A 19,031-nucleotide genomic window follows, 5' to 3' on the forward strand; every position below is an offset into this window, starting at 1 on the left:
AAGATACTTAAAAAATATTCTCTAAATACTCGTACCGAAAATAAGTAAGAATTTACTAGAAAAAAATTGTCTTTTGGACCAATAATTGAGTCAAGGAGAGAAGAAACCTCAGTCAAAAGTCATCTTATTCTTGAGATTAATGTATGGCCATCCAATAATTTGTTCTTGTTCTCGGATTTCTGCCTTAAGCAAAGAAGAAACAGTTAGTTTAGTCTCACGAATTGTTCAATGGAAATAATTTTTAATGCTGTAGGTGGTTTTGTTGTTGAGGTGGGGAAGTTGGTGTGTAAATGCATCTATCCTAAGATTGAAAATACCGTCCGTTTCACATCAAATGTTGAAAGTGTAAGAGAGGAAATGGAGAAGCTAACAAAGTTTAGAGATGATATCAAAGAGGAGCTGGAAATAGCTAAGGAAGAAGGCTATAAACCAAAACCAGAGGTTCTCAAGTGGGTCGAACATGTTCAAAAGCTGGAGACTGACTGGGAATCTATGCAAGAAGACATTAAGATGGTTGCATATAAATGTTGTCCAAATTGCAGTCTTCGCTCGGAAGTCTCCATTCAAGCACGAATGATGCGAGAACAACTTTGCGAGCTTAAAAACCCAGTGTGATCTTAAATTGTTTAGGATTGGTAGTTGCTAATTTACGACAACAACAAACCCAGTGTGATCCCACGTGTGGGTCTGGGGAGGGTAAATATATGTAGACCTTATCCCTGCCTTCAAGAATAGACTGTTTTTGGATGACCATCGGAAAAAATAAAAGAAAGGCAGCAGCAAGCACACCAGTCAGAAAACCAAAGCCAAAATGCAAAGATACGCAGCGGTCTTGGCCGCAGTAAAAACAATTCCTTGTTGATAGTTAAAGTAGATTTTGTACTAGTACTACTCTTTTCTAAAGGAGGTTAAGTTGAAAAAGTTGAGATCAAGAAATTATGATCAAAGCCCTTCTGCTCTAGTTTGCTAAAATTCTTCTTTATAACCAATTTTCCATCCATGACTTGTGGGTAAATTTCTTTTTGGTAATTTGAATCCTTTCAGGTAGGCATCATTGGTGTATGGGGTATGGGAGGAATCGGCAAAACGACTTTGGTGAAGAATCTGAACAATGAGCTCGTAAAGACTGCTGTGTCAAGCTCTAAACTGTCTTTTAGTGTTGTGGTATGGGTTACAGTTCCCAAACCGCCAACAGACATAAGAAAGGTTCAAGCACAAATTGCCAACAGATTAAACCTAAAGGTAGACAGTGAGGAAAGCGTAGAACGCATTGCCAGCAGAATTCATCAGAGGCTCAAGGAAGAAAAGAGTTTCCTTCTTATACTCGATGATGTTTGGCAAGCTATAAATTTGGATCATGTAGGTGTGCCCCAACCTGAAGATCCCGCAAGAAGCAAGGTAATTTTAACTTCTCGTTTTGTTGATGTTTGTAGGCAAATGAAAACAGACACCGAAATGAAGGTGTTGACATTTGATGAAGATGAATCTTGGCAAATGTTTGTCAAAAATGCGGGAGATATTGCCAATCTGGAGCATATTCAACCAGTTGCAAAGGAAATTGCAAAGGAGTGCAATGGATTACCTTTAGCAATCACTGTCATAGGAGCATCTATGAGAGGCAAGAAGAGGGTCGAGCTTTGGAAAGATGCTTTGGGATCACTTAGAATGTCAGAACCTCACAACACAGATGTAAAAGATAATGTTTACAAGGTCATCAAGTGGAGTTTTGATTCTTTAGAATCTCAGGATATTGAATTATCCTCAGAGCGAAGAAGCAAACATGTGAACAAAAGGGGAGGTGACATTCAAAGTTGTTTCTTGTATTGCTCCTTATATCCTGTGGCTATTTCAACAGATGATCTCATACATTGTTGGTGGGCGGAGGGGTTCCTTGGAGAACGTAACACATATGAAGAAGCCTACAACGGGGGAATCACAATGATTGAGAGTCTAAAAGATGTCTGCTTGCTAGAAACCCATAAGTCGAACTCTGTAAAGATGCATGACGTGGTTCGTGATGTTGCTATATGGATAGCTAATTCCTTTGGGGGTGAGCACAATTCTCTTATTCAAGCTGGAATTGGGTTGAGTGATATATCACATATTAAAATGTCTACTTCTGTCAAGAGAATATCTTTCATAAGCAACGACATTGAATGTCTACCTGATGGCTTGATGGAATGCCCAGTGACCACAACTTTACTTTTGCAACATAATTATCCCCTTCAAAATATTCCCCATGAACTTTTTCTTGCATTTCCAGCCCTAAGAGTTTTGAATCTGAGTGGAACTGGTATTAGAGCACTGCCTTCTTCCATCAATAGTTTATATCAACTGCGTGCTCTAATACTACAATATTGCATTGGGTTGACAGAGTTACCACCTATTGGTAATCTCTGCAATTTGCAATTGCTTGATTGTGATTATACAAGGTTACATCGTCTGCCGCCAGGAATGGACAAGTTGACAGATCTCAGGCGTTTAACTGCAAATTCTTTGGAGAGCATCGACCAAGGAATTCTTCTCAAATTGGCTAGCATGGAAATGATAGATGTGCTGGGTACCCGTCTTGAATCAACTTGTTTTGATGAGCTCTCCTCTCTACAGAAGCTGACCTCTCTTTTCATCAGTATGTATAGTTCATCAGTTTCTAATAGAGACCACACCTGGATGTCTAGATTGAAAAGATTTCACATTGTAGTTGGGGAAGTTCTAAGGCATGCGACAATTTAACAATTCACCAAGGAATATAGCTATTTCCAAGTGTGAAATTTTCAGTAAGGGAGAGCTCTCAGGCATGTTGCAGTTTGCTTCAAATTTGTCCTTGCAAAACTGCAAGGGTCTCAGGAAGTTTATTGCATACAACAGTTTTAATGGAATAAAAGAACTTACAGTAAATGACTGTTCTTGTGATTTCAAACCAGCAGAAAAAGGAAGTGGACGGTTTAACCCTCTACCAAATCTGGAACATCTCTGCTTCTTCAGGATACAGAATTTAGAGAGTGTATCTGATATCAGTCATCTTCTGGGTCTAAGATTTTCTAAATTACGCAGACTAGATATTTTGGGTTGTCAAAGATTGAGATGTCTCTTTAACGTTGGTGGAGCTTTTTCTGTACCGAAGCACCTGGAACATATTGAAATTGCCCATTGTGATCAGCTGGTAGAGTTGTTTGTGCAATGCGGCTCAAGTCAAACGACACTTGCCAACTCAGAAATTCCAAGAGTTCGGAAGTTACTGTTGGAAGACTGTCCAAAATTAGGAACTCTAGGCGAGCCACCGAATACGTGGGAACACCTGGAGGAACTTAGTTTGATAAAATGCAATCAAATAAAGAAATTGCCTCTGTCTATTCAAACCTCCAAGAACATCAAAGTAATAAGAGGACTATCAGAATGGTGGAACCGATTGGAGTGGGATGCCGACAATTTCAAGTCAAATTTAGAGCATTGTTTCCAACCACTTTATTAATACTGACAGAAGGATCAAAGTTGAGGCTACTTCCACTGCATTTCAGGTGATTTATCAATTATGAAAATGTCAGTGGTACTGTACTTGATTATTCGCCCACTAGCATCCTTTTATTTAGAACTAATAATTTGGACATTGATTTTGTTCCTAGACTTCTTCATTTATTTCCTGTTAGACGTCAAAACTCATTTACAAGAAAGATGAACAGATAGGCTACTGGTGTAGCTTTGAGATATGTCCCGATTGACTCATTGTTGCCTCATGCAGGAGTGGACTAGAAGAAGGAACTTCCTGCACCAGAAAAACAGAGTTTCGAGCCAAAGTTAATTGGTGGAGTTTGTTGTGATGCATTTCATATCTTATACTTTTTCTGCCAATAATTATTCCTTGTTTGTACTATTTTTCTTCTTTCTGGTTCTGATATTTTGATTGCTTGACTGTATACTGAGTAATTTTTTGTTTAAGTTGTGTTGTGTAGTAAACTGGTGTTGCATCTGTGTTTAAACACTTCAGACCATTCTTAAATTGTACATTCAAAAATTTGGCCTATGTCCTTGCTTTTGTACAATTATGAGCTAAAGTGCCATTGAGGGAAGAAAAACTTTTTTGGAAAACTAAATCACTTAAAACATATATTTTACATATTTACAGAGTCAATACTCTGCAGATTACAGCAGATTACATATACGACTAACTGATGTTAGTCATTGTGAGTGGTGAAGTGTAATATCTATGCTGATTGTGATGCTAACTAGCTTCACAGTTCAAATCTGGATCATCAACTGTGTTGAAGTACAATGTGGAAAGTTTGTCATCAAATTTGGAAACCAGTTGATGGACAGACAATCCGCAGTAACGCTTCCCTAGTCGAGCGATAAAAATGTCAATTATTTTCTTGAACATGTCATCACCTTGTATTAGGGGCTGCTCCACAAACTCAGCTAGAGGCATCCACTGCATCGCGAACAGAAAGGCAGGTTAAGTAAATGCGAGGTAGCATAAAACCACACACACTAGTAAGAAGTGGGTCCGACTCAACTCCTAAAGTTAGATCATGAGGTGAAGATTGTCCAAAGAAAAGAACTAACACATTTTCCCACTCAATATGAGACACTTAACATCCCTCGCATGCCAGGATTGAACATCTTGTGCATGGACAATATAGCATTGCCCAAAGCCAAGAACAGGGATGGGTGTGACGAAACCCAAGATCATGGTTGGTCTGACTCTGATACCATGTTAAGAAAGCTCGCTCATCAGGCGAGAAAACAATAAATTCCCTAAACCAATGTGGAACGTTAAACAAGAATGAAATTCCAAAAGATGAGTAATATTCTAAATATTAACGTTAAATGTTAGTTACTATAACTCCAGAGGGATGGGATGGGGTGAGAGTTGTTCTTCACGAAAGTTTTAAAATCCGAAGACATTACATAATAAGGTCACACACCATTGGACAAGATATTGTTAAACTGAAATTATCACTTAGTGAAGGAAATACAGATATCAAATCTATTTTTATTGCCTATTAACTTATACAATATGTTTACCTTAGCAGCCTTAATTTCTAGATCATCAACCTTGATATGTTTTGACAGGGGCCTTAAAAGGCAGACGAAGAACAAATCGGACTTTTCAAAGGCCACATTTTGTGCGTGCCTGAAAGAGGACATCGATAAGTGTTAATTAAAAAATGGAGACTGTAAAATAAACAATTAGAGTCCAAAATTTAACCAGCATTTCACTTGACACTTTAAACTAAGGTTTAGAGTGTGATTGTCTCACATAGCATGAGTGAGAGCAAGAAGCTCAATTAAGCTTGAAGATGGGCAGTTTTTATTGTAGTTGGAAGAAAATAAATCTTATATTTCTGCATCGGATGCACATCCTTTTCGATCAATTTGTTACACCAGAAAGCAAGAAGTGTCCTAAACAATGAAGTCTAGGGGAGCCTTAGCGCAATGATAAAAGTTGTCGCAGTGTGACCAGGAGGTCACAGGTTCAAGCCGCAAAAACAACCTCTTGTAGAAATTGCAAGGTAAGGCTACATACATACGACACAATGTGGTCTGGCCCTTACACGAACCCCGCATATAGCAGGAACTTAGTGCATCGGGCTGCCCCTTTTTAGAAAGCAAGAAGTATCCTAAACTTCTACGTTCTATGTGTGTCAGACAAATTTTGCTCGGATACTTATCGTATCAGCATTTCATGTTCTTATAAAATAGCTAATATAGATCTTCCTAAGTGATGTTTGGCATATTTCGATATGTGTTGATGTTACTTTACCCATGTTTTAACCGCTTTTTGATGCTATTTGATCTTTAAAATGCCCAACATGGTTTAATTATTGATTTTATAACTAATTGAGTTGTGTGTGGTGAATTAGGGTGTGTGGAGTGCAAAAATATGAAGAAAAGGTGCTCTAGGTAGAGGAAGAGAGATTGGATGCGTCGCATCCAATCTAGAAAAAGATCAGTTCGCGCACCCTTAGCAGTGAAGTCAGCCCATAGCATCCGCCATAGCATCCGTACCTGGGCAAAGCTGAGATGGAGGAACTAGGGGTGGATGCGTCGCATCCACCTTAGCATCAATCCCTGAAGCCGATTTGGACTAGGAATAGGAGAGCTTTGGCCCACGACTTTTGTACGCAATATATAAGCTAAAAACGCCTCTTTTAGGGCATCTAACATATTGGGAAGAGGGAAAAAGCCACGACAAAGCTGTGGAGGCCGGAATTCATCAAGTTTCATCTTTCTCCCACCAAACTTAGTAATTTTTATGTTTCTTTATATGATTTGTTGTTTGGCTACCATGTCTATGTGGAGCTAAACTTCATGTTCTAGGGTTGTGGTTCTTTCATGACTATTGTTATTCGGATATTGATTTTGACTTCTTGATTTATCATATTAGTTTATTTATTCAATCTTGCACTTAATTATTTAATTGCTTGATCACCAATTGAATATTATCTACGAATCTAGAATTGAACTCGAAAGTGGGAATTCTATATTGCATATAGGATTGAGTAGGGCAAGTTCTTGAACTCGGGCATCGGGGAACGGATTCGTGGTTAGGATAGACATATACCTAATTGCCTTGCTTGGTTGATTTACAGGAATTATAAAAGCGTTCTTGTTGATTCTCACTCCATAGACATATAGGCGTTAAGTTAGCTGGAATAGGCGAGTAAGAACTCGACAGATTCTTATGAGCAATATTAACCCTGTCAACCAATAAGCTAGATAAATTAGTCGGTCAATTCAATTGAAGAATACAATAGGATTGTTAGATAGACCATAACCCTAGATCGTTTTCATTATATTGATATCATTAAAATCTGCTCTTTCTCTGTTCAAAGTTTATTATTTATATTTTTCTTATTTAATTAGTTGGAATAAAATATTTTTAGATTTAATTCTTGTTTAGATAATTAGGATAGTCTAATTTAGTTAATAGTTAATCATAAGTCCTCGTGGGTTCGACATCCGACTTTTAGTCACTTTATTACTCGACGACCGCGTATACTTGCGTGAGTGTGTTTGGTCGCAACAAGTTTTTGGCGCCGTTGCCGGGGACTTAGAAATTTGCTATTTTTCTAGATTAGACATTTTTTTTATCTATTCATGTTTTTTTATTATTTTATTTTAGTTAGTATTTTTTATTTATTTTAGCATGGCATCTTGGAATAAAAATTGTTCGAATGATGGTTATTCTTATTTTGATGATCCTTGTCCATATTGTGGAGGACCCCACTGGTGGAAAAATTGTCAGAATGTTCCCAGGAGCGAGTTGTGCGCACAATCTCAATCCTTTGAGTGGAATATTTGTAATATGTGTGGTGGTCAAGATGGCCATTGGGATGGTTGTCCTAATTTTGTTCATCCTTCTCTGAGCCCTTATTATGATCTTTCTAATGATATTTCTGAGTTTGATAGGGGCAATGAAGTGCAGGATATGGAGCCTGATGCATATATTAGGGATATTCTGAGGCAAGTAGCAGAGCAACAGGATGAACTCAAAAAAGATATGAAAAGAATGAGGGCAGCAATCACAAGAATGAAGGCCAATATGGAAGAATTGAATGAAGAGAGCGAGTACCAGCAAGAGAAAATTTTTGAAAAAGAGGAGATTTTGAGCCAAACTTGGCTGGCAGAACAGGCTGAAAAGTTAGAAATATATGAAGCTCAACATGAGGAACTTACTGATAGGATGAGACACTTTATAGAGGGAAGATCTAAACTGGGACAAGGGATCTATAAATTTGTCACTACTATTCACGACTTGCAAGATAAATTAAATGCAAAGGTTGTTGCGTCTATCGCCCAACAAAATAGTAATGAGTTGTCAGAAGCTGAAAAGGAGCTTATACGCCAAATTGAGGAGCTAAAAGTGGAGAGCCAATCATTCGAGCATATTTCTGTTGATGATGCCCATGTTGAGAAAAGTACACTAGAGCCATGCGAGGTAGCAGATAATGTTATATTTGAAGACTCTAATGTGTGCACATATGAGGATATAAATAGTAATACAATTCTAAAGTTGGGGCGTGTTGGTCCTCATTCTAAACATTTTTCGACATTGTATTTGGATGATGACATGGAAATCGAGTCATCTAAGCCTTTGGAGGAGTCAATGGAAGAGGAACATGATGCCTATATTTTTGAATTTGTCATGCCAAAAAGCAAAAAATACATTCCTCATCTAAAGGCCGAGAAGTGTAGAGTAAAAAATTTATTACTTGGCCTGGTTATCTTTGTAGCCCCACCACTGGAGCATAGCCGCAAACTGGATGCCATGTTAGGGGCTCAATTCATAAGTTCGAGGTGGAGGCAAAAAGTGATTCACGTCGTGCCGCTACGTTAAATCAGGCGCTTGTTGGGAGGCAACCCAGCGTTACTGCTTTCTTTTATTTTTGTTTACTTTTTATTTTATTTTATTTTTATTATTTTGTAGTATTTATTTTTGTTTTGTAGGATTATGAGCATAGGAAGCAAAGCCATTAGAAGAGTGCAAAAGCGAGCTAGATGGTGAGGACTAAGTGTGGGGTGCCCACACAAAGGACGATGCCTGGGGAAGTCTGAGTACCTCGTGAGCCGCTATTGCTTCGGCCTTTGGCCTACCAGGGAGTCTCGTTTACCCTCTTATTATTTATAATGTGCATTGAGGACATTGCAAAATTTTAAGTGTGGGGTGAGGAGATCGTTTGGATGAGTTTCTGTGCTATTTTAGCTTAGTTGTAGTACTCATTCTTAAGTGTAGTAGCTTTTGTGAAGGAAAAAAAAATGAAAAATTAGAAAAATTGGACTTTTCCCGACGATTGATCTCCTAGACAGTTTTCTTGAGGGATTAAAGTCTAAACAAAAATCCAAAATATATCTTTTAGCTTTCTTTAGGTAGTAATAATCCCCTGTGGTTTTTCTTTGTGCCTCGGTTCTTTTCCATGGGATGTAGTTTGAACCGGGTAGTTTTTTCTTTCCGAGTAGATTAGGAATTTAGGGAATAAAAGGAGCAAGAATGATGAACCTAGGCGCCCTTGACTTATTTGATAGTAACATATTTATACTTTCGCATGTGTAGTATCTTCTGTATGATTTGAAATTATTGATGATGCCTTGTTAAAATGGATAGCATGTTTTGTGGCGCCTATTTCTCATTTTCTTGACTTGTGTTCACTTTGCGCTTAATGCTTAATATCTCGTTGCTCTGTGAATACTTGCATTGTTTGAGAGTCGGAATGTAACCGTCCTTAATGAGTCATGTGCCATGTGTGGTAAGGTTTTTGTATTGTCCATGTATTGTACTTGTGTCTAGAACTTGCCCGGTATGTGAGTTGAAGCGAAATTTTAGGTGATGCTCGGTTTGAAAAATGATTTTAGGATTTCTTTGATCTTTTTGAGCTTATTGCTTATCACAAATAAAATCTATCCCTAGTTAACCCTTTTGAGCCTGTAGACCTTTTATTTGGTACCCACATTACAAGCATATACCCTTTTTATTCTTAATTGACATTGTTTTGATCCTTTTACCTCTTAAAGCACTTTAATTGTTAGATGAGCGCTAAAAGAAGTAAGAAGGGACTAAGTGTGGGGTGACTTTTGAGTGGAACCAATGAAAGAAAGAAGGGTGCACTTATTTTGTAAAATAATACACCACTAGCGAAAATTGAAAGAGAAAAAAAAGAGAAAAAAAAAAGAAAGAAAAATATAAATGAATAAATTGTTATCTTGTTCTTGCTAGTGGGTATGAACTAAAGTAGTGCTTAAAGAAAAAGGGACTGTTTTGGGGGTGATATTGTTTGTGAAATTGAAGTGGGGTTGAAAAAAAAATGCTTAAAGTAATTTTGTGATGTATTAAAGTGCTTAGGAGGGTGAGTCACTATTCCTTAAATATATCCTACCCGTCCCTTAGCCCACATTACAACCATGAAAAAGTCCTAATTGATTTTAGATCGAGCGAGCTTACATTAGTAGAGATTTACATTAAGGGCAAGCCTATGGTACCAATTGCATGCATGTGACTTCTCTGTGAGAGTGAGCGATTTTCTTTGATATATGTGAGTCATTAAAATATATTTGATCATGAGATTCGAATGTGTGGATTGAACTCGCTCTCTTGTTCTTGTTGTGAGGGCACATGGTTTCACGAGGGATAGGTAACGTTATTAGACTTCTCTATGATGTTGGGTGTTCAAGCCATGAGTGCATAGTGACATTGAGTCGGTTTTTGAGGTTAGGATTGTTGTGAGCATGTTGTCTTTGTTCGAATATTTTTAAAGAATGGCATAAGTAAAGGGAAGGGTATGTGATGCATAGCCTAGAGCCTAATTGTTGCAAATAACCACGGTCATAGGTGCAGTGTGCTTTGAATAATAAGAGCTTAATTTTGTTTCGTCTACTATAGGATGGTTTGTTCGAGGACGAACAAAGGTTTAAGTGTGGGGTAGTGATGTTTGGCATATTTCGATATGTGTTGATGTTACTTTACCCATGTTTTAACCGCTTTTTGATGCTATTTGATCTTTAAAATGCCCAACATGGTTTAATTATTGATTTTATAACTAATTGAGTTGTGTGTGGTGAATTAGGGTGTGTGGAGTGCAAAAATATGAAGAAAAGGTGCTCTAGGTAGAGGAAGAGAGATTGGATGCGTCGCATCCAATCTAGAAAAAGATCAGTTCGCGCACCCTTAGCAGTGAAGTCAGCCCATAGCATCCGCCATAGCATCCGCACCTGGGCAAAGCTGAGATGGAAGAACTAGGGGTGGATGCGTCGCATCCACCTTAGCATCAATCCCTGAAGCCGATTTGGACTAGGAATAGGAGAGCTTTGGCCCACGACTTTTGTACGCAATATATAAGCTAAAAACGCCTCTTTTAGGGCATCTAACATATTGGGAAGAGGGAAAAAGCCACGACAAAGCTGTGGAGGCCGGAATTCATCAAGTTTCATCTTTCTCCCACCAAACTTAGTAATTTTTATGTTTCTTTATATGATTTGTTATTTGGCTACCATGTCTATGTGGAGCTAAACTTCACGTTCTAGGGTTGTGGTTCTTTCATGACTATTGTTATTCGGATATTGATTTTGACTTCTTGATTTATCATATTAGTTTATTTATTCAATCTTGCACTTAATTATTTAATTGCTTGATCACCAATTGAATATTATCTACGAATCTAGAATTGAACTCGAAAGTGGGAATTCTATATTGCATATAGGATTGAGTAGGGCAAGTTCTTGAACTCGGGCATCGGGGAACGGATTCGTGGTTAGGATAGACATATACCTAATTGCCTTGCTTGGTTGATTTACAGGAATTATAAAAGCGTTCTTGTTGATTCTCACTCCATAGACATATAGGCGTTAAGTTAGCTGGAATAGGCGAGTAAGAACTCGACAGATTCTTATGAGCAATATTAACCCTGTCAACCAATAAGCTAGATAAATTAGTCGGTCAATTCAATTGAAGAATACAATAGGATTGTTAGATAGACCATAACCCTAGATCGTTTTCATTACATTGATATCATTAAAATCTGCTCTTTCTCTGTTCAAAGTTTATTATTTATATTTTTCTTATTTAATTAGTTGGAATAAAATATTTTTAGATTTAATTCTTGTTTAGATAATTAGGATAGTCTAATTTAGTTAATAGTTAATCATAAGTCCTCGTGGGTTCGACATCCGACTTTTAGTCACTTTATTACTCGACGACCGCGTATACTTGCGTGAGTGTGTTTGGTCGCAACACTAACGCTAAAAAGGCATAAAGTAGTCACGATAAACTTATGGTCCTTTGAAGAGGAAGAATTTCGTTACCTGAAAGCCATAACCTCCACAAATTCTGTGTCAATCTGGAAAGAGTAATGAAAAAGAAAAATCATCATTTTGATTACAATTGCTAGTTTAAGTAAAAAATATGTTAAAATGTGGATTTCTTACCCCAGTTTCCTCCTTCACTTCTCTCACAACTCCTGTAAAGATCTCCTCTGACTGTATTTGGACACAAGAACAACGTTTAAGGAGTTAAGTATACAGACTACACGTTTCAGTATTTACTTCTGTCAAAAGTGACCAAAATGCTAAGGTCAAATTGCAATACAGGAACATACCTCAAGAATAAAACCAGTTGGTATTTTCCATAAGCCTGAAAGAGCCGGGGCAGAATGTTTCTCTTGCACGACGAGCAAGACCAAAACAGAATATTTGGAGTGCATGTTCAGTAGCGCGACTCGGGAAGTGGACGAAGACGTGAGGCTTGATTCACAAGTCATCCGTAGGAGAGAAAGTTTCAAGTACCTTGGGTCTGTTATACAAGGGAATGGGGATATTGACGAGGATGTCACACATCGTATTGGAGCGGAATGAATGAAATGGAGGCTCGCTTCTGGTATTCTTTGTGATAAGAATGTGCCACCAAAACTTAAAGGTCAGTTCTATAGAGCGGTGGTCAGACCGACTATGCTGTATGGGGCAGAGTGTTGGTTAGTCAAGAACTCTCATGTCTAGAAGATGAAGGTGGCTGAAATAAGGATGCTGAGATGAATGTACGAACATATAAGGTTATATAAAATTAGATGGTTCGACCATGTGAAGAGTAGAACCGAACTCATTCTGAAACCTCCCCAGAACCGAACCGACTACCCCAGCATGTCACATAGAAACTATTAAGCATAAAATGAGCAGTAAATGGGAGAACGGGGCTACAACTCACAAAACGACCGGCCGGGTCGTTACATCTCCCTCTATGTGCGGGATCCGAGGAACGGTCTATTGTACGCAGTCTTACCTTGCATTTCTGCAAGAGGTTGTTTTTACGGTCCAAACCCGTGACCTCCTGGTCATATGACAGCAACTTTACCAATTACGCCAAAGCTTCCCTTTATTTTATTTTTAAAACTATTATCTCGATAAATGTTTTTCGTTGTTGCAAACCGGACAATGTTTCAAGTATTAAACACTGATAATAATGTCTAAGTGTTGGTTAAAATAATGATATGAAGTTCATAATTCAAATGTTATCAAGTATGTTGAGCTTGACTCGTTGATATTTTGATTGCTTGACTGTATACAGAGTAATTTTTTGTTTCAGTTGTATTGTATAGTAAACTGGTCTTGCATCTTAAAATTGTACATTCAAAAATTCAGCATATGTCCTTGCTTTTGCACAATTATGAGCTAAAGTGCCATTGAGGGAAGAAAAACTTTTTTGGAAAACTAAATCACTTAAAACATATATTTTACATATTTACAGAGTCAATACCCTGCAGATTACAGCAGATCACATATACGACTAACTGATGTTAGTCATTGTGAGTGGTGAAGTGTAATATCTATGCTGATTGTGATGCTAACTAGCTTCACAGTTCAAATCTGGATCATCAACTGTGTTGAAGTACAATGTGGAAAGTTTGTCATCAAATTTGGAAACCAGTTGATGGACAGACAATCCGCAGTAACGCTTCCCTAGTCGAGCGATGAAAATGTCAATTATTTTCTTGAACATGTCATCTCCTTGTATTAAGGGCTGCTCCACAAACTCAACTAGAGGCATCCACTGCATCGCGAAAAAAAAAAAGGCAGGTTAACTAAATGCAAGGTGGCATAAACCACACTCTCGTCAGAATTGTTAAAAAAATGGACTTTGGGTCTAACTCAACTCCTAAAGCTAGATCATAAGGTGAGAATTGTCCAAAATCATATAAGAAAAGAACTAACACATTTTCCCAACCAATATAAGACACTTAACATCCCTTGCACGCCTAGGATTGAACATCTTGTGCATGAACAATATAGTGTGGTGCAAAGCGAAGAACATGGATGGGTGTGACACAAAGCCAAGAACATGGATGAATCCGACTGTGATACCATGTTAAGAAAAAAGGACATTGGCCTAATTTAACATAAAAAGCTAGCTCATCGGGCGAGGAAACAACAAATTTCCCAAACCAATGTGGAACATTAAACAAGAATGAAAATGCCAATAGATGAGTATATTCTAAATATTAATGTTAGATGTTAATGGCCCGTATTCTGAAATGACGGAATAAGTAGTTTCTCAATTTTCTTGAGGTTAATCAATGTTTTCCTCCAGAAAATAAACGTAATGGATGGAATAAAAAGTATAATGGGGATGATATTATGGGATGAATTAAACTGAATATATCACTTAGTGAAGGAATTACAGATATCAAATCTATTTTTATTGCCTATTAACTTATACAATATGCTTACCTTAGCAGCCTTAATTTCTAGATCATCAACCTTGATATGTTTTGACAGGGGCCTTAATAGGCAGACGAAGAACAAATCGGACTTTTCAAAGGCCACATTTTGTGCGTGCCTGAAAGAGGACATCGATAAGTGTTAATTAAAAAATGGAGACTGTAAAATAAACAATTAGAGTCCAAAATTTAACCAGCATTTCACTTGACACTTTAAACTAAGGTTTAGAGTGTGATTGTCTCAAATAGCATGAGTGAGAGCAAGAAGCTCAATTAAGCTTGAAGATGGGCAGTTTTTATTGTAGTTGGAAGAAAATAAATCTTATATTTCTACATCGAATGCACATCCTTTTCGATCAATTTGTTACACCAGAAAGCAAGAAGTGTCCTAAACAATGAAGTCTAGGGGAGCCTTAGCGCAATGATAAAAGTTGTCGCAGTGTGACCAGGAGGTCACAGGTTCAAGCCGCAAAAACAACCTCTTGTAGAAATTGCAAGGTAAGGCTACATACATACGACACAATGTGGTCTGGCCCTTACACGAACCCCGCATATAGCGGGAACTTAGTGCACCGGGCTGCCCCTTTTTAGAAAGCAAGAAGTATCCTAAACTTCTAGGTTCTGTGAGTGTCTGAGACAAAGTTTGCTCGGATACTTATCGTATCAGCATTTCATGTTCTTATAAAATAGCTAATATAGATCTTCCTAACGCTAAAAAGGCATAAAGTAGTCACGATAAACTTATGGTCCTTTGAAGAGGAAGAATTTCGTTACCTGAAAGCCATAACCTCCACAAATTCTGTGTCAATCTGGAAAGAGTAATGAAAAAGAAAAATCATCATTTTGATTACAATTGCTAGTTTAAGTAAAAAAAATATGTTAAAATGTGGATTTCTTACCCCAGTTTCCTCCTTCACTTCTCTCACAACTCCTGTAAAGATCTCCTCTGACTGTATTTCGACACAAGAACAACGTTTAAGGAGTTAAGTATACAGACTACACGTTTCAGTATTTACTTCTGTCAAAAGTGACCAAAATGCTAAGGTCAAATTGCAATACAGGAACATACCTCAAGAATGAAACCAGTTGGTATTTTCCATAGGCCTGAAAGAGCCGGCGCAGAATGCTTCTCTTGCACGACGAGCACCTAAATCAGTATTTCATTAGAGGCTATGGGACTACAACAACAACAACAACAGAAAACCCAGTATAATCCCATGAGCGGGGTCTGGGGAGGGTAGTATGTACGCAGACCTTACTCCTACCTTAAGAAGGTAGAGAGGTTGTTTCCGATAGACCCTTGATATATTTCAAGCATAATGATCTTCATAAGCTTATACATGTTAATAGGAAGTTCATCCAAATAGAAAAATATGCACCTCATTTTTGTCATTGATCACAAAACCTCCAACTCCGACTTGATGAGATGCATTAGAAGGAAGCAAGCAGGGTTCATCCGGTATCCAATAAGTCAACATGACATATCCTTTTTCTGCATGATGGTACTGAAATCCTTCCTACAAAAATTTAGAGTTTGACCATTTATTTTAGCCAAAACTCAACATCAAAAGAACTAACACCAAAAAGATTTCAGGTAAAGTGATATAATACCTTTACTGCAATAGGAACTAGATCACATTTTTCCACTGGTAGCTTTAGCCAAACTCCCTTCTTCCCCTGTGCATTGGGAGCCATTAATTAGCAAAAGTTGTTTTATAAAATGTTATCTAATAATAATTGACAAAAATGGCGAGTCTTTTTGGAAAAGATTCCAAGTGTGTTTTACAATCGCAAGAGTTGTCGAAAATAAACAGGAAAAAGTTAAAATGCAACGGCAGGAAAAAGTTAAAATGCAACAGCTTCCACTATGCAGTTACAATGTTGTCAAAGGCACGCTTAAGTCTTGAAGCGAGGCTCAAAACATATTGAGCGTTTCACCTTGCTTAGTGGGTGCTTCAGTGTCGACATCAAGGTTCTAATGCATACTTTTCCTTGCCAATGAGCATAAGCGATGCTAAACAAATGAAATTTCACTTTGTCGTAGATCGCTTTCAATTTCTTTATCCATATATTTTCAATTCATGCTTATAATTATTATTGTTGGACTATACATATATAATCGTATTTTCTCCCATTTTCGCCTTTGTTCACTAAAGCCCGCGCTTTATTTGATCTCTGAGCTAGAGCTCCAAAGGGTGGTTCGCCTATGATAACACTGTGTAGTAATCAACACCAGACAACAAATCTAGTCATGAAGTTTGAGACTAGTCTAACATAGTAGTTGCTGAAATACCTTCACTTTCCAATGAGCGAGAGATGCACGTAGTACAGACGTAAATTTGCCCGGATTGGATGGTAGTCTTTCTGCATTGACGAGTACTCCTCCGTATTCATCATCAGAGGCATCAAGTACCCATTTATCTCTAAAATACAAACCTGTACGGTTTGTACCATTTATCTGATAAGAGAAAGTGTCCACTAAGAAATTCTTTTTGGTGACTGAGCTTGTAGCATCATAAGAAGTTCTTGAATAAGAAGCCTTCACTGAAAGCCCTGAAGGTAAACCAGAAAAGTACAGTATTTCAACTTCATTGTCAGTACAAAAAGCAACACTACTCATTTAGCAGCAGCAGTAGTGGTGTTATCTAATAATGCGTCGATAATATTCTTCTTAATGACCGCAGTAGAAACAGGAAAGCTAATGATGCGCTTTGTATTGCCTCATTGTAGAGCCATTTTGACAAGAGCGGACTTACTTGAATACACAAACTTAAGCTCGTCTAAAACGGAATAAAATGACTGGAAATGTTAGAGAGAAACCATTTTTATGTTGACAGTATGATTCAACTGCGAGCATGATATTATGTTAATGGATGGCGGTAGGACTTGAACTCTCATACCATATTGAATAGTGTGACCACAACATCTAAAAAATGGTCACATTATTCAACAAGAAACACAAATCTCTTAGTACATGAGAAAAGTGGAATGAATGATGCTGAATACATACCCCTTAAACTTGCCTGATTTTTTCAATTAGACACCTCTACTAAGACTTATACCAATCGAACACTTGAACTCGAGTTAAGTATGAAACACCCAACAAACGTTACAACAAATGAAGGACAAACATGAAATGCTTTTATCTGCATAGCTAATGCTTTGACCTTCAAAACATGCACTTACTATCAAAATATCAAACCCGCTCGGACTCTTCAAAAATACCACCGGGTGTTTGCCGGATCCTTTCAATATGCATTTTTGGAGGATTCGACACTGGTGCCACAACAATTTTGGAGGGTCCAATCAACAAAGCAGAAAACAACTATTCTAAGAAGTAGCTTATGGCTGGCTTTCTCCAAAATCGGGATACACTAATTAAATACTCTAAGCACGAAACTTGTACTCTCTCTGTTCCATTTTATGATAATTTGGGTATACTTTTCAGTTTTAGACCGTTGCTAAAAAAAGGACATATTTTAGTACTTAGAAACAAAACAAGTTAAACCTTTTAAACTTTCATTTTATGACATTATAGCCACAGAAACGCCGTAGCATGTTTAAGACTATAGAGTAACAGTCTTCTTATACCCATAAAAGATGAATGCACTGGAAAAATAACCTTCTAATTAAATTCAAAAATCAAAAGGGTAGACAAGCCTAATTATATAACAGAAAATTACCTTTGCAAGAACAAAACTTGGGAGCTACATTGACACCAAACTTGAGCTTTGAGTCTAAAAATGAGCTAGAAAACTTCATCATCTCCATACCAACTGATTTACACATTGATATTGCCTTAGAATCAACATATTTCAGCTCCATTTAAACTAATTCAACAGCTCAGTTCCACAGTCCAAATGAAAAACCAAAATCTTGACAGCTTTATAAATAACCCAGATAAAGAAACCACGTAATTTACATATTAAAAAAAGAAGTTCAAGATTCGTTTTTGTAATGCTAATAACAAGATATTTTCTTGGGTATTTTCGCCCCCCTCGGAGAAAACTAAAATGTGAACAAAACCAGTGAAGAACTGTAAGTAAAAGAACAAAGAAGATAACATATATAAAGGAGATGAATTAAGACATGGAAATTGACATAAAGTTAAAGCAGATATCTAAGATTGATGGCAATATAGCATGTGGTTGAAAATGAACCTTGTATAAAATGACAAACATAAGGTTGAAAAACAACTACTAAAAGAAAGATATTTTATAAGTTATTTGCATAAATTAAAGTGTCGAAAATGAAGGGAAGTGCAAGGAAAACTGAGAGGGAAATTGAAAATGGAAAGAGTAGTGTGAGGTAAAGTTAGTGTGAAGAGAAAGCAGAGGAAACTCAATGGTTTTAAACCATGGAAGTTCTGGCTCTACTCCTTTTTTTGGGGGTGGGGGTGGGGGTGGGTGGGGGCTTCCCACCAACCTAGTGTCTAGTATGTGCATTCAGTCTATTAATTCGAATTCGTATTCTGTAAAGCCTATCAAAGAGAAAGCCCGACACATCAAATATTTATATTGTATTTATCATTCGTAGCTATACTTTCAGTAAATTTACTATTCGTAATTATATTTGAATTTTATAACAAATTCATAAAATAAGAGATTAATTATTTTGAACTAAAACAAAGAGAACAACAAGCTCTTGTAGCTCAATTGATTAGAGCGCCTACTTAGTCAGCGGAGGTATTGAGTTAGACTCTCAACAACAACATTTTATTTTCCTGCATTTCTGTTTCACCTTAGTTGTATTCGTTGCGCGAACGAATACAGTTGATACATGTTGTATTCGTTGTGTGAACGAATACATTTGACACATGTTGTATTCGTTGCG

The 19,031-nt window shown here is 37.3% G+C and overlaps 3 protein-coding genes across 3 annotated transcripts; 1 reads left to right on the plus strand and 2 right to left on the minus strand.

The window, feature by feature from the left end:
- Nucleotides 1–615: 615 nt before the first annotated feature.
- LOC107818715 (disease resistance protein At4g27190-like) lies at nucleotides 616–4,012 on the plus strand. Its single transcript, XM_016644747.2, is given in 4 exon segments — nucleotides 616–841; nucleotides 1,045–2,724; nucleotides 2,726–3,518; nucleotides 3,740–4,012. Coding segments are annotated over 3 exon segments (2,457 nt in total). The 5' UTR covers nucleotides 616–811; the 3' UTR covers nucleotides 3,473–3,518; nucleotides 3,740–4,012.
- Nucleotides 4,013–4,102: 90 nt separating this feature from the next.
- On the minus strand, nucleotides 4,103–12,856 carry LOC107764175 (nudix hydrolase 8-like). Its single transcript, XM_075230490.1, has 5 exons — nucleotides 12,087–12,856; nucleotides 11,917–11,967; nucleotides 11,794–11,828; nucleotides 5,023–5,131; nucleotides 4,103–4,426 (listed from the first exon to the last, which is right to left on the minus strand). Exons 1-5 carry the CDS (start codon nucleotides 12,246–12,248, stop codon nucleotides 4,220–4,222), a joined length of 564 nt encoding a protein of 187 aa, XP_075086591.1. The 5' UTR covers nucleotides 12,249–12,856; the 3' UTR covers nucleotides 4,103–4,219.
- A 134-nt stretch (nucleotides 12,857–12,990) lies between these two features.
- Nucleotides 12,991–18,515, minus strand: LOC107764174 (nudix hydrolase 8). The gene is made up of 9 exons (XM_016582712.2): nucleotides 17,882–18,515; nucleotides 16,492–16,751; nucleotides 15,810–15,875; nucleotides 15,578–15,715; nucleotides 15,268–15,345; nucleotides 15,098–15,148; nucleotides 14,973–15,007; nucleotides 14,209–14,317; nucleotides 12,991–13,531 (listed from the first exon to the last, which is right to left on the minus strand). The coding sequence occupies exons 1-9, from the start codon at nucleotides 18,021–18,023 to the stop codon at nucleotides 13,325–13,327; spliced, it is 1,086 nt and encodes a 361-aa protein (XP_016438198.1). The 5' UTR covers nucleotides 18,024–18,515; the 3' UTR covers nucleotides 12,991–13,324.
- Nucleotides 18,516–19,031: the final 516 nt, after the last annotated feature.

This window comes from Nicotiana tabacum, chromosome 15 (assembly GCF_000715075.1).
Source record: "Nicotiana tabacum cultivar K326 chromosome 15, ASM71507v2, whole genome shotgun sequence".
Taxonomy (NCBI): Eukaryota; Viridiplantae; Streptophyta; class Magnoliopsida; order Solanales; family Solanaceae; genus Nicotiana; species Nicotiana tabacum.